We start from the raw sequence: 26,712 nt of genomic DNA, 5'->3' as shown, positions 1-26,712 counted from the left end.
ACAGTTATGGATTAGTGTGAAGGTTCTGCAGTGAAATTAATGCTCCTGAAAGGTCAAATTGAATGTATGCAGTCAGGTCTGGCCCTGTTCCCAGATTTTATGAATGGAAACATAATATTGGGCTTGTAAAATCATATCCTTTCTCTTTTAGTGGGAAGTAGCCCATTTAGCATACTTCCTTTAGTATTTGTAACTGCATGTGTAATCTGGTGTGAAAAATGAGATACTTTGATCTTCTGTTTCCTTGGGTACGAGATTGTCTTCTGTGTGGTCCTTTCAGACTATTGCTTCTTTTGTGTTTCATAGTGAATGCCATTAGAACAATTTGGTATGACTAAGCACATGTGTATAGATGGCTGATAACTGAAATTCTTTCAATCCAGAGCTTCACCTGGATGTCTCCTTGATACCTAAGGCTTAGGCTTCTGTAGTTAGCAGAGGAGAGCAAAAAAACCCAGCAGATATGTTGGGAAAAATTCATGCATTTTGCTGCAGTACAGCAAAATGACTCGGTAGTTTCTGGAGGAGTTACACAGCCTAAGGCAAAGCCGAAGTGGTTTATAATACTAGAGTCCTCAGTGAAATATGTAGATGTATATTTTACCTTGATTTGTTCTGCTTATTATTTTATGTAGCTTAGCTTTTTTTCTTCCTTAAAGCCTTTTATGAAGAATCTCAAAAATCATAATCTGGATGTCAGTGGGAACTTAGCTTTTCATTTAGCTTTTCTTTTGTTGCTGGCATATTTTAACTACTTTTCCTTTCCCATTTTACTTTTTAAAGTAAATAGTCTTTAGAGAACCTCACTCTGTATTTTATTTATAATCTGATTTTGAGCATTTTATCCTGTACAAATTACCTGAATTACCCATGGAGTCAACACAAAGGTTATAAAGAAGCAGTTACCTACAATATCAAGCTATAGCACCAGCAGGAAGGCAAGTGTGTGTTTTGTGCTCAGAGGACTCCACCATGGCTGGTGGAGTCATTAATCAGATATAATTCCTTATTTTCTTGATAAAGAAGAAACTGTTCAGGTAATATGTCTGTCTGAAGTGTGACATTTTCAAATACCCTTTGTAGGTCCTGTTTTTCCATGCTCTTTCACATTGATTATGCCACACTGTGACAGTGAACCAAGAGATATTTCAAGATGAGGTTCAAAGAGTAAGATGTAATCACTCAGCTGGCAGATGGCATTACTCTTTTTCTAGATGGGAAATGGTGATACACTTTTGGTCTGAAAGTGGTAAAAATTGTCATAACTCGGGATTGTGCTTGGGCAAGCATATTCATCCAACAAGGTGAAACTTAGTCTTGTGGTATAACCATGCAGTCACGTGCTAATGTCTCTAAACTGTTTTGGTACCAGGCATAGCTCTTGTTCTGCTTGGACTGAAATGAAAACCATGGCATAACTGTTCCGTATTTAGAATATGCTACCATTTGGACAAAGGAACAAAAGAATCATAGAATGGTTTGTTTTCGAAAGACCCTAAAGGTCATCCAGTTCCAACCTCCCTGCCATGGGCAGGGACACCTTCCACTAGAGTAGGTTACTCCAAGCCCCGTTGAAGAGGCCATTGTCGAAAGTTCCCCCCCAGTTTTCTCGTAGCCCTGTTAGGTATTGGAAGTGTGCAATAAGTTTCCCTGGAGCCTTAAAAGGTTGGGTTCATCCTTCTCTTTCTCTGTCCTCCTACCGGATTCTTTTTGGAAATAGCTTTTTCTTTTTCTGTTTTACACCACAAGGGAAGAATAAGAGAAAGAGTTCCATAAATGGAGATTTCAGTGATTTGAGGTGGAAGAATGCTATGTCTTTGTTTTAGTGAAATTAGGATTGCCATTCACCTACCTAGAAAATCCTTGCAGTGCTCTCAGGTTCATGACATTTAGCATTGCACTGAGCAGAAATGTTTTATATGAAACAGCATTTTGTGCCTTTCTATTACTAATATGTGCCTAGGAGAAATGGTAGTTTTTCAGCTGAAGGAATGAAGACCTTGGAGATGCAAGTGATGACAATTTAAATACTTTGTTAAATATCAGGAAGTATATATCTCTTCAAAGTACAAGCAAAGTCCTCCAAAACATCTATGCAGTTGTCTGGAGGAGGCTACGAAGGCTAGAAAATATGCAAATACTGGATTTAAAGATAATTTGTGTAAACTGATGAGCTCTCACTGCTAATAATTGGAATTTATGTATGTGCTGGCATATGGGAAAATCTAATTAACCACTCACGCCTAACAGTGCATAATAAAAATAGTAACTTAAAGGCAAATGCAGGGAGAACTCATCAGATGCTTGTAAACAGGAGCCATGATTCAGATTTTTTGGATTCACGGTTCGCTATAGTTTGACAGTACAATGTTCTGTTGGATCAGCAATGTGCAGTGTCAAGCTTTTTGTGTACTACATGAAGAAATCCTGCGTAACAAATCCCATTTCAGCTGGAATTGGGTGGCTTGGCAAGGCTGAGTGAGGGAGGTCTATGTAAGAGGTGAGATTAAGAATGGTCTGTGCCTCTGTTGGCTTTGGCTGGAAAACCAGTAGACACTGGAAAGCTGAAAATAGACAGTGGGAAAGGCAGGTGATGGGTGGAACCTCAAAAAACCCCATCAAATTGTTACAAATTAAATTGTTAGAATTTAAATTACTTTGCCATTTTGCTGACCAGCCCTCATAGGGAATTTGATTTTCAATGCAAATATGTAATCCTGACGGCAAAGATTTATATGTAATTTTAAAGCTGTTATGTGTAATTTTGTGTTTAAACACTTCAGTAATTGCCACGTTTGAGGAGAAGGAGTTAGTGTAGCTAAATAAGTTAGTGTTCCCCATTGTCGAACAATGAAAGGCACAAAAATGTGGAATTATCTTATTAGAAGATTGGCTTTGTAGGGTTTTGTGTTCCTAATAAAACTTAACCATATGTGGTGTTCTTCTGTTGTGAATGCAGAAATTAAGAGTCACTTGTTGAACTGATCTTTATAATTTCAGGTAGAACTATTATACATGCTTTTCTTTTTCTTCTGCCTAGAAGGAATAACTTGAATTTCCTAGGTTGTTTTGAAGAACACCTACTTTTTTCTTTGTTTTATATTTGGGGGAGAATAAGAATAAATAGAGGAAATCATTCCTAAACCAGCAACAGTCCTTCAGCCGTGAAAATGTATTGTGTCACAAGAAGATAAATTAAATACTTATTATACAGTTGTAGAGTCCCATATATTTGTAGTTGTAATTTTAAACTATAGTTTACAACAACAATAGGAAATTATACAATGGTCTTGTGAGGGTAATTTATGAGGTGATGCATTTGTAGTTAGGCAGCTGATAAGGACAGGATATGAAAAGGAAAAATCACAGTCATAGGAAACTGAAGTGGCAAAGGAGGCAATTTATGTGATTCAAACAAGACAGTGTAAAAGGTTGTTTCAGAGAGCAAGGTCAACTGTGGACAAAGTGTATTCTGAAAATGTTACATATAAATTAATTAAGCTTATTCTAATGGAATTAGAAGTAGCAAGGTCCTTACAGGATATGGCTTTTATCTGGCCAGGGTAAGCTGAGCTACTTCTCATTCCTGTTTCTTGCTGGCAAAATGAAACAGATTCCCTTAACGCATTTGAAGAGAATGGAACTATGGATGATGGATAGATAAGTCTAAATGAAAGTAAGACACAGCAGCAGTGATTAGGATGTTGATTGCATCAAGAACACTTAAGGAATTGTCATTTTTACCCTCTTAGACACTTGTCTCACTGATGACAGGATCAAAATTAGTTGCACAAAATAATCTCTTGATTTCATGCTTTTTTCTCAGGCGTGAATATTGTGTTTCTAAATGAAATAGGTAGAATCCAAACTATTAGTAAGAGATGTTATTACCTCTTAGTTAGAATCCAAACTATTAATAAGAGAATTGTATAGAAACTGCAAAAGGTGACATTATAATGATAAAAAGTGGTGATGAATGATGAAGGTCAGTTCCCTTTAGGCCATCATACTCTTGGAGGCAAATGCTTTTTTTGTCCTGAGCTGAGTCCAAATGAGAGGCAAGACTAGGACACGTCCTAAATTATGCCAGCACTTCCCAAATAAGTTCTATCAAGATGTGTGATAATGTGAGATAGTAACAATAATGGAATTATTCGATCTTGTTGAACTCAGGCTTGGAATGTAGAAATTCAGTGGCAATAGAAATAAAATGTTAAGCTTTTCCTCTTTGTAATTGTTACTTATTATTTTGATAGGAAAAAAGAATAAGTAAGTTGAGTTGTCTAACTGAATTTGATGCACACGTGTATTCCTGTGGTAGTCCTGGCAAAAACCTCTGGCCCATAAACCTTATTTCCATTATTTGATTTTTTTAACCAATACTACCTTAAATTCCCCACGTAGTTGCAGATTTCTAACCTGAGTTTCTGTAAAGAAATTTTTCTATATAGAGATAGGTAAGATAATGATTGATTTCTGGGATTATAATTTTGCATCATTCAGTAATACACTGAATTTTCCAGGTGTTCACAGGTTAGATTCATTTATGGATTTGACTAAATGTGCTTTTTGTTGTGAAGCATTATCGTTTAAAGGCTTACGTAGCAATGATTTATCTTTTGTTAATATTTTAATTTACTTTGCTTCCTTGCAATTAAGTAGTGAAATTATGTAGACCAAATTTTTTCTCCCACAACTGCATCAGTGGTTACCAGTCCTTGCCCAAAAGCTTCCTTAGGATGTGGTGATATTCCCAAAGGCATATCCAGCTCTTAAACAACAACTGGGGGTCTACAAGGATGCTGGAGAGGGACTCTTCATCAGGGACTGTAGTGGTAGGACAAGGGGTAATGGGTTCAAACTGAAAAAGGGGAAGTTCAGGTTAGATGTAAGGAATAAGTTGTTTACTGCAAGGGTGGTGAGGCACTGACACAGATTGCTCAGAGAAGTGGTGAATGCTCCATCCCTGGCAGTGTTCAAGGCCAGATTGTTCAGAGCCTTGGGCGACATGATGTAGCGGGAGGTGTCCCTGCCCATGGCAGGGGGGCTGGAACTGGGTGATCTCAAGGTCCTTTCCAACCCAAACCATCCTGTGATTCTGAAAATTTCCAAGTTATTGAAAGTTCAATATTTCAAATTCACAATGAACTTCTAGGGGAAGCTGAGGAAGTGGTTTTAATGGTATAGTATAAAGAACAAAATGGATTAAACCCCCTTAAATTTCTGATTCTACTGTGCTTGGAAAGTTTTAATATCATAGATGCTGTCACTAGAGATAACTTCAGGGAGATACAACAAAAGAGATAAATAAAAAGAAATGGATGGATTTCTTTTGTTGTAATAATTCTGGCATTTTATACTGCAGTCCTTTTTGTGACAAAGCTAGAGTTGGTGAGATATCTGGGCATTGCAGAAGCTATTTTTTCTTAGCAATTAAATTTGTAAGTGCTGTAATAGAATGAAAGAAAATAGCAACAGGAATGCTAGAGATAATTTGATAGGGTTTCATAATATGACCCCAGAGATTATTAATTTTTCCCCCACTGTGAGTGTTTAACAATGCTAGGGTGGTTTTGTGCTGGAAAAATGAGAACAGTAGTTTCTTCATATCTTTTTGATTCTAGTGTATTATATGTGTTGGGAGATTTAATTTAAAAGTTAAGTTATAGGAAAAAAATGGCATATATTGTAGAGTTTATTAAAGAGAAACTGGCTTGGTTAATTTGGCACTAATTTAGTATTTGGAGAAAAGCAATGTCCAGAGCTGACTTTATAGTAGATGACAAATGAAAGACATAAAGAGTTATCAAGACATTAATTGGAATATTTATTGCTAATAAGATATTAGCAAATTATTTCTTTAATAATAAATGGATACTTTATAAATTATTAATAATTTACAAAATAAATTATTAAGAAATTAATACGTTTGCTAATAATGAAAAGGCAAATTACTTTGATTTATCAGATTAGAGAAACATAGAATGGTTCGGGTTGGAAGGGACCTTTAAAGGTCATCTAGTCTAACACCTCTGCAATAAGCAGAGACAAGTTCCACTAGAGCAGGTTGCTTCAAGCCTTATCCAACCTGGCCCTGAACACTGCGAGGAATGGGGCAGCCACAGCTTCTCTGGGCACCCTGTGTCAGTCGGCACCTCAGCACCCTCACAGGGAAGAGCTTCTGCCTAAGATCTCATCTCAGTCTTGCCTCTGGCAGGTTAAAGCCATTCCCCCTTGTCTTATCCCTAGCATTTCATCTGCCATTAGCCCCAAGTCCTTCACCTCAGTCTTGCTCTCAATCAGTTCTCTTCCAGCCTCTATTTTATGAGGGGTTGCCCTGACCTTAGACTTGGCCTTGTTAATTTTCATGAGTTTTATATGAGCCCACTTCTTGAGCTTGTCCAGGTCCCTCTGGATCCCATCCCTTCCCTCAGGTGCATCAACTGCACCACACAGCTGGGTGTCATCTGCAGGTTTGCTGAGGATGCACTCGATCCTGCTGTGTCATTGAGGAATATATTAAACGATGCTATTATATAATTTTCAGATATTGTGGTGGCGTACTTCTCCATCCGTGACATACGCAAATGAGAGAAAGAAAAGTTTCAAAAGGGAAGTAGTTTCTTAACAACATCTGGCTTCAGAAGAGTTTGCCCTTATGTTAAAAAAATTAACTGCTGGTATGAATGTTTGAGTTCCTTTCTGTGGTCTGAGCAACTAATTAAATGCTGTTAAATAGGATCCTATTCCTTGAAATGAGTTCACTTTCTTTAGAATTTTCTCATTAGCTACTATCTTACCGTTAAGTAATTGTTCAAGATCATCCTGGATTAAAAGCAGTAGAAAGGGTTTAAATATATATTGCTTCCTTTGAGAATGTGTGAACTATTGAAGGTCCTTTAAAAGCCTGGACTAGGGAAGGGAAGAAGTACCGGGGAAAAAAAAGTGAAGATTTGATTGAATATGACATTATACTGTCAAACTAAAGTGACAGTGAGCAGCTGATCAACCTCACGTGGACTAAAAGGGGTCTTTATATTTTGTCGATAAAGTGAGGCACAAGGGAGAGAAGGAGACATACATTACCTCTATGGGCAAGACAAGATAAAAGGGTCATCACTTTGCCTAATAAACAGGTCATGTATACATCTACATGGTCTACATACGTGTTGCCTCTGATGTGTTTTCTCTGTCCATTGGCACTCATAGCCCATAGAGTGTCATCTGAACAGTCCTTCTTAACTTCTTTGTGTCATCTGAACACAAGTCACTCTTGACTCTTTTAGTGTGAGAGGCATTGAAAGCAGTACAACCATGTTACCACGAGATCAGCACTTGAGTTGTTCTCTGTGCCTGTCATTCTCAGTAGATTCCTCACTTCCAGCAACGTTGTAGATATGTGAAGTCATTTTCTTGAGTGCTTGTGTGCTAAGCTGAATTATTCCCTCTATGTACCTCTTTTAGTAAATGGTGGTGCTCATGTTTGAAAGGCAAATTGGAGCTGTCATCTCTGTGTTTACTTACGCTCACTATCTACTGGATTCCTGGCCTGCTTTGTCAAGGCAAAGCTATTCCTGCTGTAATAGCTTGGCATGATGTGCCCTGGTATATATCTCACACAAGAAGAGGAAAGAAGAGATATCTCGCTCCAAAATGTTGGCCCAATCTTTTATTCCCTTGAGGTTTCCTTATCTTCCTAGAGATTGTCTCCAAGTGATTTGACTTTCTCTTTATACCAGAATAGACAGTAGGCCACAGTGTCAACAGCTTTAGACTCCTTTTAATGAGGAGATGAAATAGTTTATGCCTGAGGGTAAAAGTGTAGAGCAAGGCTTCTGTCCCAGCCTCTGACACCCTGCAGTTCAGGGGCTTCATGTCAATCTGTTAGATTTGTGTTGTTTTGCGGGTTTTTTTCTCTTTTCTTTCCTTTTCATGAATGTATTGAGTTAATTTATGAGCTAATGTAAACTTCCAGCATCCTAGTACCCCATCATGAGAGGTTCCAAAATCTTTGCTGATAACTTAATGCGTAGGTTTTTCATTTGGCATTTTTTTGTCATGGAAAAAGACAAAAGCAAAAGCTTGTTTCACTTTACCCATCAGGTTTTGTTGGCTATATTGTATTCCCCCTCAGTCTTTTATTCTGCATAATGAAGATTTTTGATCTATTTGGTTGTTCCTTGAAGCCCTTGATCATCCTTGTTGCTGCTGTATTTCTCAGTTCTGCAGTATTCTGCGTAGAAAAGTGATGGCCAAATAGTATTCATGATATGGATTTTTAATGGTGTTTTCTGTTTTGTTCTCTTTCCCTTTCAGAATAATTCCTCACTTTATTTTTGGCTGTTACTCTGTGTTAAGCTGGCATTTACATAAAGCCATTATAATTCACAGATTGCATTCCTGGCTATTAATAATCAATTCAGAGTCTAACGTTAGGTATGTAATCAGGATCCTGGTCCTTTTACCTGGTTTTTATTACTTTGCATTTATCAGGGTTAAATTTAATCTATTTTTTCGTAGTCATTTTAAGAAGATGAAGAAGAGCAATTCCGCACCATGATTCTTGTTTAGTTGCAGGGAAGGAAAAAGGGAGAAACATCTATATATGATTGGTCTATGCTGGTTGGTGTTTTGCAGTTCAGTAGATTGTTTTTAGTCCTGAGATCAGATAATTTGTTGCCAGAAACATAAGAGAAGGAGGAAAGGACTTAAAAGGAACGGAAAATAATAAAGCTTGGACTATCCATAGTGTGTTTGAATTACAAGAGTATGATGGATCAGGAAGGCAGCGTGAGATACAGAAGCAAGTGTGGAATCTGTAGCATTACCGGAAACCTGATGCCTTCTTAGAGAAGTTATGAATAGACACTCAAGAAGATGTGTTATAACAATGTTGGAAATAGATTTTCTCAGGCTATCAAAGATATAGTAAAATATGTTGGTTGCTACCCAACAAGCCTCCACAAAATACTAGACCTAAGAGCAAGATTAAAGGAAAAGATTTACCTCAAAAGGACACTGTGGAAGGGAGATACAATTGTTCAGAAATCTCTTTAATTTTGATTATCTCTTTCTGAATTTTCTTTATTATTTTGGCCAAGCTCTGTTCTAATAAAATCTGGTTTTACCAGTTCAAAGCACCCATAGTACTTTTGGTTTGCTTAAATGAAAGAAAAGGTACAAGTAAATCTGACTCAAAGTAGTGCTTGATGCAGGGCCTAATGTTTCAATGATGAAGCTGATAAATTCTCTTGCTCTGTTAGCAGTTGCACTCTGGACTGGCTGCTGATTTTATTGCAGCTGTCTTTTGTTCACTCGTGCTTGTACCATGGGTATCAGGAGCTAATATTAAAAAGATTTCTGGAACTGTGACTGTAGAAGTTCTAGCTAGTGTAGAGAAATGTCTATGTGCATGACAATGGACTGACCATAGCTAGTGTAGAGAGCGTGTGTATGACAATTGAATGACCAAAACTAGAAAATTGCCTGTATGGTTTTAGTTTTGTTTTGCATATTTCAGATATTGGTTAATAACACAAGTCTGAGGAAATCATTGTGTTTTTAAAAAATATGATTTTGGGCTTTTGAAAAGTAAAATATTATTGAAAGGCCATTTGTGTTCTGTAGGTGTCACAGGTAATGTTGGTTTGGGCTCCGAATTAATGCTAAGAAGACAACACAATTACATTTCAGACAGAAAGGAATGAATAAGTCATAAGATGTATGAATAGGGAAATTATAATAGTGGATTGTCATTTGTCCTTGGGATGATTGGTTCCTTCATGGATGACCTGGGGAAAAACATGTTCAGTTATGAGTACTGCACAGAAAGCAAAAAAAATATGATAACAATACATTAGGTATCATGTTCCAAGCTAGAGCATTAGTAGAGTTGCTGAGGAGACTAGAAGCCGCCACATCTAGTTTGCTTTCAGACATTAGAAAGATGGAGCTGCAGTGATAAGAATTATTAAACCCCATATTGTATGGCGTAGTGGAATTATGTGAAGATGAACAGGGAATTTCAAGAGAATGCTGTAAACGTGTAGTAAAAACCAACTGAACAACAACATCAAAATAGCCACAAAGTGCAAGCTTAGAGTGCTTTGTCCATGGTAGTGAAACCAGTGATAGGATGCTATGGATTAGTGAGAGCAGGGGAATCACCTACTGAGTAGATATTTGAATGCAATATTAAAAACAAAGAACTGCTTAGGCTTAAAGGTTGAACATACCACGGCCAGGGACACATGGTGATACTGGATACTTTCCATGCCTGTGCAATGAGGAAAAACAATGATGACACTTGCTATTATTGAATTACCTTCTTTTTCTTTAATTCTACTGTGAGGACCTCAGTAAAACCCAAGAACATTCATGCATCATTATGATGACTGACAGCATACACTAGAGTTATTAAAGATATGGATGTAAGTCAAAGAAAATAAATTGGCTCTCCTGAAAACTGACTTTTTTCCTGGTAAGATACAAAATAAGAAACTTTGAAATGGTGGCATGGTTAGGAAATTATACACAATGGTACACACAATGATACTAACTTTTTATGCTACTGCTACGTATGGATAATGTAAATATCAGCTGTCACTAGATTATTTTGCCACCTCCTGCTTCTGTAAGTAATCCATTTAGCTAAAGCTGGAGAAACATTAAACAAACCAACCCCAACGTGTTTATTCTTCACATCAAATAATTTTCTTTATTTGATGGCTAATTTTAAACAAATAATGGATAGTACCAGTCAGTTCCAGTTGCTTTCCAAACATATGAATTATGTTGCCATGGAGCATAAACCTCTGGCCTGTCTGACCTGCACTGGCACGGTTGTAATTAGCAGGAACTCTTAAATCTATATGCTTCTTATCTTAATGGAAAGTACTGCTGTATATGTAGTGTTCACTGCTAGAGTTCAAGGGTTTTGGAATTCAGTTTGATCAAAGCTGAATTTAGTTCTTGCTGGAGCTTGTGAATCGGCTTCTCTGGAAACATGGGTATTTGTTGGGTACCATAAAATGACCTGCAGTGTGTTCACATGGCTTTGAAGAATTGTCTAAAATGAAGCCAGATCCCTTTGCTTTTGTTTTGTTGAGGGTTTTTTCATGTCTTGTTAAGCATACTTAAGTAGCAAGTTCTTCAGGTGCAATGCAGTGATAGGTTTATATTTTGATTGAACCAAGCATTCCCTCTACCGAACACGAAGCAGTGTGTTTTCATTCGCTGTCAGAAACGGCGTGCTGGAAGGAAGAGATGCGATTAGTGTAATCACCTGCATAACATGCACTGTATCTTTTAATGAAGCCAGTCCTATTTAAAGTAATCCTTACCTCTGAGGCAGTGAAGTTCTGGATTTCAAATAAGCAGTGGTAGAAAATCCATCTGAGGACCTTATGAATTGTTCCCCGTAAGTATTTTCCCTATTTCAAAATATGTTGAAAGCTGTTTATTTCTATTAAGAACTTGTTTAATTTTACCTTTCACACACTGGATTTTACTGTACCTTGGCCTGGAATGAGGAGTCTGTTATGAGAAGCTTTTTATTTCTATGATCTCTAAAGTTCTCTTAATTGAAAACCTATAAATCTATGATAGCAACAGTAATTTTGTAACAGCTGTGTAACACTTTATCAACAGATTCAAGTGCCTACTTTTCCCTTTATTTCATGAGAGGTTAATGTTGACTTGTCAGCCTTACTCTGGGATCATTCTGTCTACAAATTTTAAGGCAAAGCACACCATTTTTTTCCCCTATTTTTCTGCTATGCCTTCAGTGTTCTATATATTAAGGAAAAATAAGGAAAAATCCTATGAGTCCAAATCTATAATAAAATAAAGACAGATAACAGGGGTTAGGATGTCTGGTCTTTCTAAAGGGAAATTTCATTCCTCCAAAGTTGTGTGTAGGTTTCAGGACAAAAGGTATTTTTTAGTTTAAGTTATTTTCATTAAGCATGTCATCTGCATTGTTCTGGCTTTGGATGTCACCTTTTTTATTAGGAATTGTATGAGTTCTCTGGTTGTCCGCATTTCTTCTTTTTTGAACAAGGGACTGTTCCAAATGGGAAATACAGACCTTTATTATCTCTAATTAAATTAATTCATTTGAGAATATAATGGTGATCTGTTTCTTATGCACATTTAATGTAATTCCAAGTGTTTCCATACTTATGAAAGTAAGTTTTCAAATCCTGCAAACACACAACTAGGAATGTCAGAAGTTTTTGGATAGCATCATGGATCATAGAATCCCAGACTGCTTTGTGTTGGAAGGGACTTTGACGCTCATCCAGTTCCAACCCCCTGCCATGGGCAGGGACACCTTCCACTAGAGCAGCTTGCTCTAAGCTCTGTCCAGCCTGGCCTTGAACACTGCCGGGGATGAGGCAACCACAGCTTCTCTGGGCACCCTGTGCCAGCGCCTCAGCATGCTCACAGTAAAGAATTTCTTGCTTATATGTAACCTAAATCTCCCCTATTTAAGTTTGAACCCAGTACCCCTTGTCCTGTTGCTACAGTCCATGATGAAGGGTCCCTCTCCAGCATCCTTGTAGGCCCCCTTCATGTGCTGGAAGGCTGCCTATGTGTTTTCCTTTATTTAAAACATTCATCAGCATAAGAATAACATCAGGAAAAATTTCAGTAGTAAGAGCTGAATCAGAATTAAGCAACTTACTTTTTACTCTTAAAATGTATTTCCATCATTACAGACTTTTACTCTGTCGTTTTTGGGGGTTAGTGGAACAGTGGTAAATAATTCTGGAATGGTACATGTAGCTTCTATCAGAGTAGGAGTCCTGTTCTGAATGGGTTTACTAAGGACAGAGCAAGTTTCTTTAAAGTGTTTAGAGGAAGAGCAAATTTCAGGAGCACAAGGTTAAATGACAATTTTTTGCTAAGATTTATAGGAATTTCTCAGAGGCAATTGATGAACAGATTGACAAACGCAGATACCAGCAGCAAGACAATGTGTGCCTCTAGAAGCTGGTGGGAATGTTCAGTAAGGTTATTAATGACCCTTCATATTAATTGCCAAGGAAAATGTCAACTGTGTTCCCACGGGGCTTTGTTTGAAAACAGTTCGGTTTACTGTGTTAATTATGGAACTGGGAAATGGAACAGCTCCTCCATAGTGTGGAAGCTTGTGGACTTTACAACGGCAAGGGTAGACTGTTGTCATCTAGTATGTCACAGTGAAATTGTACAAGCTTTGGGCTGGTTGTATTTATAGCTCAGATAACTAAAAGATTTTGTTCGGTGCAGGAAAATAGTGTTGCATCTGTAGAAACAAGAGCAAAACCCTCTTCATTAGACGAATTAAGAGTTAGATAATTTAAAACTTAATGAAGGAGAAAGATGCATAGAGATTATAGTAGCAGCATTGGTATGGTAATAAAACTAGCAGGGAAATAGTCTTCATAAAAAGGAACCAAAGAAAAACCAGCACAAAACCCACTGAAGCTTTGACTCTCCACAGGAAAACATGTAAATTGTTTCATCTGCAGGTAGCAATGATTGATCTTGTGGAATAGAGTTGTCTTTCAAAGAACTCAAGAAAAGCTGCAGGGAAATACAAAAGTAAGGTTAATCAGAGTTTCCAAGTATGAGGAATTGCAAATAGGGTACTTTTAGTGAAAGGATGACCCCTCCTGCATGCAGAAGCAAAAGTGTGCCAAGTCCTGGTTAGAGCCAAGGTCAGGAACTTTGTTTTGAAAAACGGTTGGAATTTGAGCTGCAAATTCCGTGTTGTAAGGGAAGCAAATGTACATTTGCTTTAAACCGAAGATGCTTAATACTTCTTCGCTCTTGTAAAATGTAAGGTTTAACTAATGCCAGTTAATACAGTGAATAACAAGAGGTTAAATAGATTTAGAGACCAAAAGTTTATTTCCACTTCCCCCCACCTTGTCCCCTGCCAGATGTGTGATTAATATTTCCATAAGAAGGAACAGAACTTGAAAAATGTGCATAAAAGATATGGTTTTACTACTAAAAAAGGAGTGTCATTTATATAAACTGGTCGTAGCTAGTCTAATAAACCCCTCATGCATGTATTGCTTTGCTGTATGCAGAAATTTGCTGTCATTTGGGGGGAAATATGTTGGAAGGAGAATGCAGAGCAAAGGATCTGCACCAAGGACCTGATTTAAAATAATTTGGTTTTCCTGGGCTTGCAGTGTGACCCTGCATGAACCAGCATCCCAGCAGCAGTGAGCTCAGCGGCTTTGATCACATCCAGAACTCTGTGAGAAGACTTTTTATTAGAGCTGTGTGAATACAGAGCGGTTTGTGGAAAAGTCTTTGGTTGCACAGAAGTGACTTGGCAATCTTTTGCTGGGGCTTGGGCTCCCTTGTGGGATAGATTCCTAAAAAAATTGTTTCACTGAGCATTTTAGGAAAGTCTCCTGCTTTGACTGCAAAAGTTCTTTAGTGGAAAAAGGCATCTTCTTATGAGTAATGCAAGATAATTTATTGAATATATTTTATGTATGGCTGTTTAAAACAGTTTTCAAACACTTTAATTGCTTAAAGATCTTGGAGTAAAACAGTAGAACTGTTTCACATCAAGCAGTTCTAATATATATTAGGGCAAACATATAGAATCATAGAATGGTTTGGGTTGAAAAGGGCCTTAAGATCATCCAGTTCCAACCCCCTGCCATGGGCAGGAACACCTCACCCTAGACCAAGTCGCCCAAGGCTCTGTCCAGCCTGGGCTTGAACTCCGCCAGGGGTGAAGCATTTACCACTTCTTTGGGCAACCTGTGCCAGTGCCTCACCACCCTCACAGTAAAGAGCTTCTTCCTTATATCTAATCTGAACTTACCCTGTTCCAGTTTAAACCCATTACCCCTCGTCCCATCACTACATCTCCCTATTTTTCACCCTTCCTAGGGATGGATAGTCCTCCTCATATCACAAAGTTATTTATGGAGAACCAACCATTAGATTTTTAGGTGTTTTAAGAATTGGGTGTTGTATCTAACATGCTCATAGACTGAGGATCTTCTATGTAGTGAACCTGAGGGTTGAATTCATAGTCCAGCTTCTTGTCCCCGTGTCCTCAGATTCAAATTGCAGTTTGTTGAAACCTTTTTCGGAGGTTTAGAAAGGGCCTACTGGGGACTGTAGATGTGTGAGCCTTTAAACTAGAATATTTCTAATCCATATTGGATTAGCAAGCCAATAATGTGTGCTATATTGTCCTGGGTCCAGCAGTAAGAGTCATTTTTTCTCCTTCTTAGTAGCTGGTGCAACGCTGTGTTTTTGACTTTCAGCCTGTGAACAGTGCTGATAACACCGATTTTTTTAGTTGCTGCTCAAATGTTTGGTCTGACCAAGGACTTTGTGAGTCTCATGCTCTGCCAGGGAGGAGGGGAAGCTGGGAGGAAGCAGAGACAGGACACCTGACCCAAACTGACCAAAGAGGTATTCCATACCACAGCACGTCATGCTCAGATGTAAACTGGGGGCAGTTACCCGGAAGGTAGAGTTCACTGCTTGGTCGGGCTGGGTATCTGTCAGCGGGTGTTGAGGTGTTGTATTCTCTTCCCTTGTTATTTCCCTTATCATTATTATCATTGGTGGTAGCAGTAGTGGTTTGTGTTACCCCTTAATTACTGGACTGTTCTTATCTCAGCCCATGGGGTTTACATTCTTTTGATTCTCCTTCCCATCCCCTTGGGAGCAAGGTGGGGGGTGGGGGATGAGAGAGAGACTGCTTGGTTCTGATTTACAGCTGGGCTTAAACCACGACATATGTAAAGCAATTTGAACATTAAATCCACAGGCTTTGCACACAATTTTGAAATGTATTATGACTCTTTTTATTTAAAGCAGAAGCAGCAGCAGGTCGAGGAGGTTGGTGTAGGTGGAACCTTTCTCTTACACTACCCCTTACACTGCAGTTTGTATGTTCCCTGTGAGTTCTTCGTGTGTCCTCTGATTTCTGAAGGCAATTTGCTCTCCTGGCTCAGTCAGGTCTTGGTGTAGGCAGTTGCCTCCAAGACTTGAGCTGGTTAATGTGACTGAAAAGTGTGAATGACTCAGCCACTGCCTTTTTATAGCTTTCCTCTTTTTGTGTCAGGGCACTCCCTGGTCACCTTCCCACTGGCTTTCTTACCAAGATAATCCTTCCCTTGTCAAGGCCATTTTCCTCCTTACTTGGTGCTTTATTGGCTACAAGTCTTGAGTTTGCCCAATGGGCTGCTTCCATTTAAGAACTTTGTTTTGTTGAGGCCAGACCAGAATCTGAGCCCAACGTGGAGGTGGAGGGTTCACAGAATAGGAAAGGGCTGTGAATCCAAAAGAAAGTTGAGAGCTTAAACCTCAAATTAAAAATTCTCTGCATGGTTAACCTTGGGAGTGGGGCCTAAGGGTTTATTTTGGCTTGTTTTTTTTTCCTGCCTAAGTTTTAGGAAAGTAGAGAGAAGCGTCTTATATGAAACAAACTAAGCAAGTATGTCAAAACCTTGTTCAAACACAGAATCATGGAATGGTTTGAGTTGGAAGTGACTTGAAGCTCCTCCAGTTCCAACCCCTGCCATGGGCAGGAACACCTTCCACTAGAGCAGCTTGCTCCAAGACCCTGTCTCCAGCCTGGCCTTGAATACTATCAGGGATGGGGCAGCCACAGCTTCTCTGGGTACCCTGTGCCAGCGCCTCAGCACCCTCACAGGGAAGAACTCCTGCCTAATGTTTGATCTAAATCAACTCTTTCAGTTTAAACATGTGGAGACAGATATTCTGACAGATATTCCTACAAAACATCTTGCTCCATTTTTTTTCTCCCTTCCCCCCTTTCTTCTTTCTCCTTTTTTTTTAAAGAAAGGTGGTGGGAACTGCCCATATCAACTGATTGTTTCAACTGATCTGCTGGAGGCTGTCATTGAGTAATGATAGGTGCTTTTATCTGTAGAAAGGGATGCTCTGTATTCTCTTTTCTGTTGCTCTTTTAGTCCTCATTGTTAGTCTCTGTCCTCTTAGCATTTTCCCTTTATTTCCCTTTTTTGTAATTATTATGCAGTCATTCTTCTGCTTGTACTCTCCTATTAGTAGAAACAGAGAATGGGCAGATAGATTGAGAATAGCCTTGGAAACCAGGCTCCTTTGAGCATCAAGCTTTTGCAGGGGTACTTTACAATGCTCAGGTCAGATCTCAAGGTATGTCTGCATTGCTCAATGCTGCAGATTAACATAAAGAAAGAGCAGAATCACAGCTATATATACTTCCAGGTATTACTGCAGTTCTCTGCCAGCCAGATCAGCCAGATGGTGGGTTTCTAGGACTGTGTGCAGTGCTGGTACTTCTAATGCCCAAGCTAGTTTGTCCTGATCTCCAGCCTACCCTGTACCCTTATGAGGGAATTCAGAGCCAGGCTGGGCATCTCCCATGTCATGCTGTTATACTCTGTAGGCATACTTAAAGATGTAACCATTCATGTATTTAGACTTCTAGCTGCCAGTGAAGCACATAAATGCATGAAGTCAGAATTTTTTTGCATCTCTCTCAAGAGCTGTAGAATCTGTATCTCTACATTGTGCTGTAAGGAATTCTGTATTCTTCACATAAATCTGTCTGTGTAGAGAGGTGTTTGTTTTGACATGGTTATCAATACAAGGATGCAAACCAAGCAAGCACAAACTGTCTGTTGTTCAGTTTCTCAGTCATCTTGAAACAGTCATCTGTGTGTATGCTGCCACTGAAGAGGCACTTTTGCGTCCCCTCAGCTTACTTTCTACCTTGCTGGACATCTTTCTTTCTCATCTGTGAATCTAAATTTTTACCTTCCAGTAGCAAATAAACTGTTAGAAGTACAGACTTGTGCAGTATTGTACAAGTATTGCAGTAAAGTATTGCCAGCCTAGTATTGCCATCTGATTAACCCTACAGTTCTGCTATGAATCGGGTAGAATGGGTTTCTACTTTATTCAATATGAAATGTTTAGCATGTCTTCCATCTCTGCAGTGTTCTGCATTGCAGATGTGAACTGGACTAACACCTGGGGGCCTGTTCTAGGCTGGCAAGGTTTATAGTTATATTAATCAGTTTGCTTTGGCAAATGTTGCCTTTGCTTGTGTAAAGTTAAGCTGCAGCGTAGAAGTGAGATGGACTGTCACCTGTGAGCAATTTTTGGCAATCAGAATGCACATGTGTGTAAGTTGCAGGGAAAGTGGATCTGTCGTAGAGGAAAACAACACAGTGTAGTGTGATGGACTAACAAGTAATTTCATGTGCAGAATATGTTGGTTTTGTAGAAGGCTCCTAAAAGTAAAGTTCTGCTGTGTGCGAAAGGTGTGTGATCAGGGTGGTGGGGTAAGATTTTTGGTGATTGTTGTGTCAACAAAGATTTCCACTAATATGGAATTTGACTTTCGTATAGGAATCCAATGATTTGTTGACTGAAGTAAATGCTTAATTGCTTTACAAGATAGGCTTTGAAAATAGATTGCCTAAACAAATGTTAACATTGAACCATACTGGCCTGGGTGGGGATACTTTTGTATTGCTGTACTTAGGAAAACCAAAAAGCTTAAAACAAGACAGGCATATTTTGGCACACGCTCAGTGAAGAAAAAGCACAGCTAAGAAATAGAATTAAGTAAATATGTAATTGCAAAAGTGTGGAGCTAGTGTCAGGATTAGGACTGTAAGGATGAGTGTGCTTCTTTAGCAGTATTATTACAGTGCTATTAACATACTTTCCTTATTTAGTAATATCAGATTTTAAATGCAGACTTGATAATCACACTCTGCCAGTTGATAATAATATATGTGAACAACACAGATTAAGTTTCACTGAAACTTTCTGCTAAAAAATGTTTGTTTAACTCTGCGATCATAAAAACACCATGTGAATTTTAATTCAATGTGACTTAACCCCCAAACCAATCAGTGTATGTTTCTAAATTACAGGGGGCGGAACTCAGATGAGAAAACCCAGTTTCACATTCTGAAGAAAGAATGGGTTGTTTTCCAAGTATGCTGCCATTAAAAAAAATTATAATAATTGGGAAACTTCAGGGGAAAGCAACAAATTTTAAGCTACTTAAGAAAATAGTGGATATCTGTCTAGTCTAGAAGGTAATAAGAAAGGAGATCTCTTACTTATTGCTGTTACTATTTTCTATCATAATACTCTTTATATGAGAAGTATTGGTGCTGCCATTATTCCCTGCTCACACAGGCTCTCTTCCTCACAGGTGTAAGTTGTGAAGCACACCCAAAGCCAGGTGTAAACTATGAAGCAATTTATATTTTCAGTGAAGTACTTAAAGCTGTGGTTGGCGAGTACTTGGTCAGATAGTCATGAGACAGGGTTAGGAACTTTTCCTTTATCCTTTGACTCATCCAACTGAGAAGTCCTTGTTGACTTGCTCAGTCTGGGGAGCTGTCTGGAAATGGCAAAGAAAAGATATTCCACCTATGTGTGTGCATATGCTTGGGCAGGTAATTTCTTTTTAGTCTTTTGTCATTTAAAATTGCTATTGTGATAGCAGCTGGAGAAGCGTTGAGGGAAATGCACTAATTTGACTTTTGGTTTTTCCTTCCTTGCTTTTGTGGGGTAGGTTTCCCTGCAAATGAGTTTCTGACAGGGTTTTAATAAGGCGTTTTCTTGTGTGCATCCTTTTTACAGTTGAAAGAGTTGCTCGCCCCTTCACACTGGATTTTGAAGGATATTTTTAGTAAAAGTTGGAACTGAGGCAGTATTCTGATTGAAACAACTGATCATCCAGGTTATCTTTTGTGTTACATGTGTGACTGCCATCCGCTGAAATTAGTTTGCTTTGGTAGGTTTTGGATTATGTTACAGCTTTGAATCTACCTTTGTTTAATAAGAGATCTGTTTCAGAGCCAATGTTAATAGTGAGGAAAAGTGTGCTTATTAGAATCAAACTGTGGTTGACACATTTAAAAGCATTATAACTCATAAATTATTGACTAGAAGAATTGCCTATTTAAAACTTACTTTTTGAATACAGAGACCAGCTGGACCAGAAACTATGTTTATATGACAAAGGTTCTGAAAGATGATCAAGCTGTTGGAAAAATGAGGATATCTCCCACATTAACCATGCTTATAGCAACTAGAACCTGTCTTTTGGTTTTCTTTAATCACATGTATGGGCGTTTTCAGCATTGTCAAACATAAAGCCTACAGATTTTTTGCGGAAGAGTGGAAACTGAATGATAGCGGTTTTGGCACACACTAGATATTATCAGATGATCCTGCTACCAAATGTTTGCAAAGGCGAGGAGGCTGAGGGCTGGTTTTATATGTGATTTATAAATACATTGATTAGGAAGTTCTGATACGCCTCTTTTCTTGAGCAAGTGTTTTAAGTTGTCTGCTAGTAACACGGAGAAAAGCTTTTGCAGACTGTGAATGACTTTTGCATAGACTTCCTAGCCTGGTAAAAAAATTGTGAGTTACAGCAATTAGTCAAGATGTTCTCCGGAATAAAGCAGTAAAACTTATTTTGAGTGTACTAGATAATGTTGCTAAGTACTCAGTATGTACCTTATTGAATTAAGCTTTATGAAGTAGATTATTATTCCAGGAGAAACAGATGAACCTCTTTTGACTGTGTTCACTGGGTTATGTGTTGGTTTTTGGAGGTATTTTTTGTGTTACTGAAACGAGCTTGTCAGTTAAACACAGTTTTCTGGAGAAAACAATTTTAGACTTCTGGGCTGTTATTATACGGGGGGCTTGATTTGGACCTCACGCGATGTACAATGTGATACTGCTTTGTCTTTCCCTGTTAGAGTTCTCATGGTGTTGTAGGTATATGTGACTTCTAATTTTTTGGTTTACTTTAAAATAAAGGGGAATATTTAAACCAGAAATATTTAAAATGAAGGTTTTTTTTTTTTTTTTTACCAAAGTTTTCTCTGTCTCTCTTTTCATGGACAAGTTTGCTTACATGGAGCATTGCTTGTCACCAAATACTTCTTTCTCTTTAAAACACCTTCCCCCACCCTTGTTTTTTTTCCCCGTCTCAGCTTCACTCCTGACTCCTCTCCTTCCTTGCTTCTCCTGCCTTGGGTGGTAAAGGGAAGATTAAGGAATGGGAGCTGTAGTTAGTTCATAATGCTTCATCTCTGCCTCTTCTTCCTCACACTTTTCTCTTGGTGAGTGTGGGTTCTGTACTGTGTTTGCTCACCATGGGATGCAGTTCCTCCTGGAACATTTCCATCTGCTGTGGTGTTGCATGCTCTATGACCTGCAGTAATATCTGCTCTGTTGTTGCCCTTTATGAGCTGCAGAGGAATACCTACTTTACCATGGTGTTCTCCAGGGGCTGCAGGGGAATCTCTGTAGCTTCTCCTTCTCTGACCTTGGGGTCGCAGTGATTTCTCACTCTTTCTTTACCTCACTCCTTGTGCTGCCAGCACTGTTTTGCCTTGCTAGATGTGTCACCAGCATCACTAATGGGCTCAGCTGTGTCCTGTTGTGGGTCCATGCTGTCTCTAGCATGGGGCAGCCCTGTCCTCTTCTTACAGAGACCACTTTTCAGCACCCGCCACTATCAAAACCTTACCACAGACATCCAGTGCAGCATATATATGGCTTGATGGGGCATCTGTTATTAAAGGGTGTAGGAGAGAAGAAATTTCTGAATATAAATGTTTAAGCACTTGGTGCATATGGCAGTGGTGCACCCAGGAGTTCCCAGCTCTCAGTAGAGGAATGCTAACAAGATTACGGAGAAGTGTTTTATATGTGGATGGGAACAGCGTATATGCTATTCCCTAAAGAAATTATAGGCAGTATTTGAATATTACACTAATAATTTTTACTGATGTTTTGTGCTTTTGTCTATTCTAGGGAGTATGACTTCTGCAACATCACCTATCATTTTGAAATGGGACCCCAAAAGTTTGGAAATCAGGACTCTCACAGTAGAGAGGCTATTGGAGCCACTTGTTACCCAGGCAAGTACCTTCACTTTCTTTTGTTCTTCCTTTAACCAGATACTATATTTACTCATTTTACATAATTATCTTAATAAGCTTTGATAATAAAAACTCGAACAGTTTTTGTTTGTGGTCTCTGGTGCAGAGCTCTTCAAACATGTTTAGAAGTTCTTGTTCTAAATAATTTATAGTCTCAAAGTATGAGCTGGAATACAGTAGCAACAACTATTTACCTTATGTCTTTTAAAAGCAGCACAGACTATGAAACAGACAATTTAAGACAGGGATCTGACTGAGCACTTGCTCTTGCTTTGTTGTTATATCATGGAAGACAGTTTCATGTTAAAACGAACCAAACCAACCAAATAAATTAAAGAACCTGTAATCTGTTTCATTTCATGCTGTGATCAATGAAGAGTGTATGCTCAACCAGTTAGCTTTCAAGTGAGTAGAATTTGTGAATAGAAGGTAATACGTTTGTCCAGTGGTCTAAAATGAGCAATGTGAAAGCGATGCTAGGTAATGTGCATAATGTATATATTAGTGTTACCCATTTTTTAACCAGGTAGACCAATTTATGGTTGGAGAATACCTTTGTATATCTATCACGTTTCTTGTGTCTGTACAGATTTCATGTGGTGCGCATGCATGCAGAGGGGCAGGAGCTGTGCCATCACATAAGTAGACATCAAAATTCCTGCACTGTTAGTCCAATTTTGCTGACTTTGTGGCGTAGTGCTTTTCTGTTTCTGAGTTGCCATTAATAATGGGAAGCTGGTTGTGTAACTTTATTCTATTACTTGAAATACATGTGTAATTTGTCTTCTAGGAATGCTCATTATATTAAAAATGAATGCCAGTCCACCAGTTACTAACTATGTTCTTGTGGACGTTGTGGATCTTGGACTGGTCTGCTGTATAGAAATGTAGGCCTTCTTTTGGATGTGAGAACAAACTTGATGTTTTTGTTTTCACGATATGAGAGATGAAATATAAATCACTAGTATTCTGATTCCTCAAAAATAATGTCTGTGTGGTTTCTATGCTACTTACAGTGTCACTTTTTTGACAGAAATTACACCTTTCTTTGTTTTCTAAAAAAATGAAGTTATCTTTCTACACATTTCATTATAAACCTTGATAATTTTGTTGTTGGTATGGAACTGGATTAATTTTGATACCAACTGAAAATGAGGTTATGGGCTCTCTTCTTCTGGTTCTGATGTTGCCATATGAAGTGAAGCTGCTATGACCTGTTGTGAAAAGAACAAATAATTGAGTCTTCTATGAGTGAATTTCCTGTTTTCTTTTCACTTTAGTTTTCAGTACTTTGCCACAAAAAAAGAGAATATTTCGGCCAAAAAGTGGAAGTGTCATTGAATTTAAATGGTTTCTCAGCTTGCTTGGGTTAACTTTTGTTATAGGTAGATTTGTATTTGATAACACACTTCAACAAATGTAAGTAAAGAAATTACAAGTTGAACTAGAGGACTTGGATATCTTCACTTGTGGAAATGAATGTGCCCAAGATCCTTACCTTTGATTTTTGACGAGGAGCAATGTGTTTCTAGTTGAGCAGTATGTCAAGAAGACTAGAGAAAATGAAGTGCAGTCAAGAGGGAGTAGGGAAATGTTGGGCTATTGTTTTATTCAACACTTATGAATATTTCCATTCTCATTTCTTTTTGTAGGTTTATAGATAATATGAACGTGTTAAAAAGCCTTTTTGAACATGTAATTTAGTTTTTTTGTATTAAATAGGTAGTTTTAGTGATTTTTCCTTTACTTTGAATCTGGCAAAGTACGTTTGACTACAGCATGTTTTTGTGAGCTGCACAAACATAATCGCGAAAGCTTCAAGTGACGACAAATGTGCTACCTTCAGACTGTGTTTATCTGTTGCATTTTTAGCTTAAGTTATTCTGGTTTCTGCTGCTCTTTCTGTTTTTCCCAGATAAGTTAACATTCAGTTTAAAGGCTTTTCTTTTTTTCTGCTTAAAATTGCATATACAGTCTGGTCAAGACAAGAATAGCAAAGCCACAGTTCTGGATTTCCGAAGGGCCAACTTTGGCCTCTTCAGTCAACTGCTAAGGGAAGTCTCATGGGAAAGTGTACTAGGCGGTAAAGGGGCTCAAGATAGTTGGTTAGCATTCAAGGACCGCTTCTTCCAAGCTCAGGATCGGAGCGTCCCAATGAGTAGGAAGTCAAGTAAGGGATCTAGGAGACCGGCGTGGTTAAACAAGGAGCTGCTGGGCAAACTCAAGTGGAAAAGGAGAATCTATGGATTATGGAAGGAGGGGCTGGCCGCTTGGGAGGAATATAGGACAGTTGTTAGAGGATGTAGGGAGGCAATTAGGACAGCTAAGGCCTCCTTGGAACTCAATCTTGCTAGTCGGGTTAAAGACAATAGAAAGGGCTTCTTCAAATACATAGCAAATAAAACTAAAACAAGAGGCAATATAGGCCCACTGCTGAACGAAGTGGGTACCCTGGAGACAGAGGATATAAAGAAGGCAGAGGTGCTGAATGCCTTCTTTGCCTCTGTCTTTACTCCTGCAGACTCTCCCCGAGGGCCCCGGATTTCTATAGCCCCAGAAGGAGTCAGGACAAAGGAGGAGTTTGCTTTGGTAGATGAGGATTGGGTTAGGGATCAGCTATGCAAACTGGACATCTGTAAATCGATGGGTCCGGATGGAATGCACCCACGGGTGCTGAGGGAGCTGGCGGAGGTCATTGCTAGGCCACTTTCCATCATCTTTGGTAAGTCGTGGGAAATGGGCGAGGTGCCTGAGGATTGGCGGATGGCAAAGGTCACACCAATCTATAAGAAGGGCAAGAAGGAGGACCCGGGTAATTATAGACCGGTCAGCCTTACCTCCATCCCTGGAAAGATGATGGAACAACTTATTCTTGACTCCATCACTAGGCATATCAAGGATGAGGGGGTCATTAAGAACAGCCAACATGGTTTTATGAGGGGGAAGTCATGTATGACCAACCTTATAGCCTTCTATGAGGAAGTGACTAGGTGGAGGGATGATGGTAGAGCGGTAGATGTGGTTTTTCTTGATTTCAGTAAGGCATTTGATACTGTCTCCCACAGCATCCTCATAGATAAGCTGAGGAAGTGTGGGCTTGACGATCAAGTAGTGAGGTGGATCGAGAACTGGTTGAAAGGAAGAAGGCAGAGAGTTGTGGTCAATGGCGCAGAATCTAGCTGGAGGTCTGTGACTAGTGGAGTTCCTCAGGGGTCGGTGCTGGGACCGGTGCTGTTTAATATTTTCATCAATGACCTGGATGAGGGAACTGAGTGCACCCTCAGCAAGTTTGCTGATGACACAAAACTGGGAGGAGTGGCTGACACACCAGAGGACTGTGCTGCCATTCAGCGAGACCTGGACAGGCTGGAGAGTTGGGCGGGGAGAAACTTGATGAAATTTAACAAGGGCAAGTGTAGAGTCTTGCATCTGGGGAAGAACAACCCCATGTACCAGTACAGGTTGGGGGTTGACCTGCTGGAAAGTAGTGAAGGGGAAAGGGACCTGGGGGTCCTGGTGGATAGGAGGATGACCATGAGCCAGCAATGTGCTCTTGTGGCCAAGAAGGCAAATGGCATCTTAGGGTGCATTAGAAAGGGAGTGGTTAGTAGGTCAAGAGAGGTTCTCCTCCCCCTCTACTCAGCCTTGGTGAGGCCGCATCTGGAATATTGCGTCCAGTTCTGGGCCCCTCTGTTCAAGAAGGACAGGGAATTGCTTGAAGGAGTCCAGCGCAGAGCCACAAAGATGATTAAGGGAGTGGAACATCTCCCTTATGAGGAGAGGCTGAGGGAGCTGGGTCTCTTTAGCTTGGAGAAGAGGAGACTGAGGGGTGACCTCATCAATGTTTACAAATATGTGAAGGGTAGGTGTCAGGATGATGGAGCTAGGCTTTTTTCAGTGATATCCAGTGATAGGACAAGGGGCAATGGGTGTAAACTGGAACATAGGAAGTTCCACGTTAACATCAGGAAGAACTTCTTTACTGTAAGAGTGACAGAGCACTGGAACAGGTTGCCCAGGGGGGTTGTGGAGTCTCCTACACTGGAGATATTCAAGGCCCGCCTGGACAAGTTCCTGTGTGATGTACTGTAGATTACCCTGCTCTTGCAGGGGGGTTGGACTAGATGATCTTTTTAGGTCCCTTCCAACCCTTGGGATTCTGTGATTCTGTGATTCTGTGATAGTAGCTCGTTTACCTCTGGGCTTAGATTGCAATCTGCCTGTGCAGTGACAACCTCCACCATGTGCACATAGCACATGGAAAATTTGGATCTCCTTAGAAAGTTGCAAAGCACTGTTCTTCCTAAAGAGAACATCTAATTTAGAAGTTCATCATAGCAAATTAATACATAAATATTTAAACACTGTTCAGTTTGAACTCTGAAGTCTGCATTAGGTTCATAGGAGCCGCCTGATGCGAAGTTCATAGGAGCTGCTTGATGCAAAGTTCATAGAATCATAGAACAGTTAGGGTTGGAAAGGACCTTAAGATCATCTAGCTCTTGTTAAAGTCATTAAAAATAGGACAATGGACAGAAGAGAGGTGTTTAATGGCCACAGAATGTAATAAAACTGTGGTGTACAAATTCCTGAAAAGCCTGATCTCCCTTTGAAGGCAGCTCTACTTTGACCATGAGTTTGGAGTAGCTGACATCCTGTACAGCCAGATTTTGCCTGGTTCTGTGATTTCTAACACCACCAAGACAAATCCGTGTTTAATTTTGGAATTCACACTTGA

At 39.3% G+C, this 26,712-nt stretch overlaps 1 protein-coding gene across 14 annotated transcripts in view; it reads left to right on the top strand.

Moving 5' to 3' along the window:
• The window catches only part of CTNNA2 (catenin alpha 2), a 510,177-nt gene that overhangs the window by 45,619 nt on the left and 437,846 nt on the right, over positions 1–26,712 (top strand). For 11 of the 14 annotated variants that reach the window (XM_065661849.1, XM_065661812.1, XM_065661864.1 and 8 more), the window contains exons 1-2: positions 19,329–19,463; positions 21,847–21,953. In XM_065661849.1, coding sequence (XP_065517921.1) covers positions 19,415–19,463; positions 21,847–21,953 — 156 coding nt within the window. In that variant the 5' untranslated portion in view covers positions 19,329–19,414. Of the gene's footprint in view, positions 1–19,328; positions 19,464–19,726; positions 19,805–21,846; positions 21,954–26,712 lie in introns of those variants that run through there. The other 3 variants (XM_065661830.1, XM_065661839.1, XM_065661821.1) reach the window with 2 other exon arrangements.

This window comes from Lathamus discolor, chromosome 1 (assembly GCF_037157495.1).
Source record: "Lathamus discolor isolate bLatDis1 chromosome 1, bLatDis1.hap1, whole genome shotgun sequence".
In the NCBI taxonomy this organism is placed as follows: Eukaryota; Metazoa; Chordata; class Aves; order Psittaciformes; family Psittacidae; genus Lathamus; species Lathamus discolor.
Note: the sequence above shows the minus strand (reverse complement) of the source record. Positions and strands in the feature narration are given on the sequence as shown.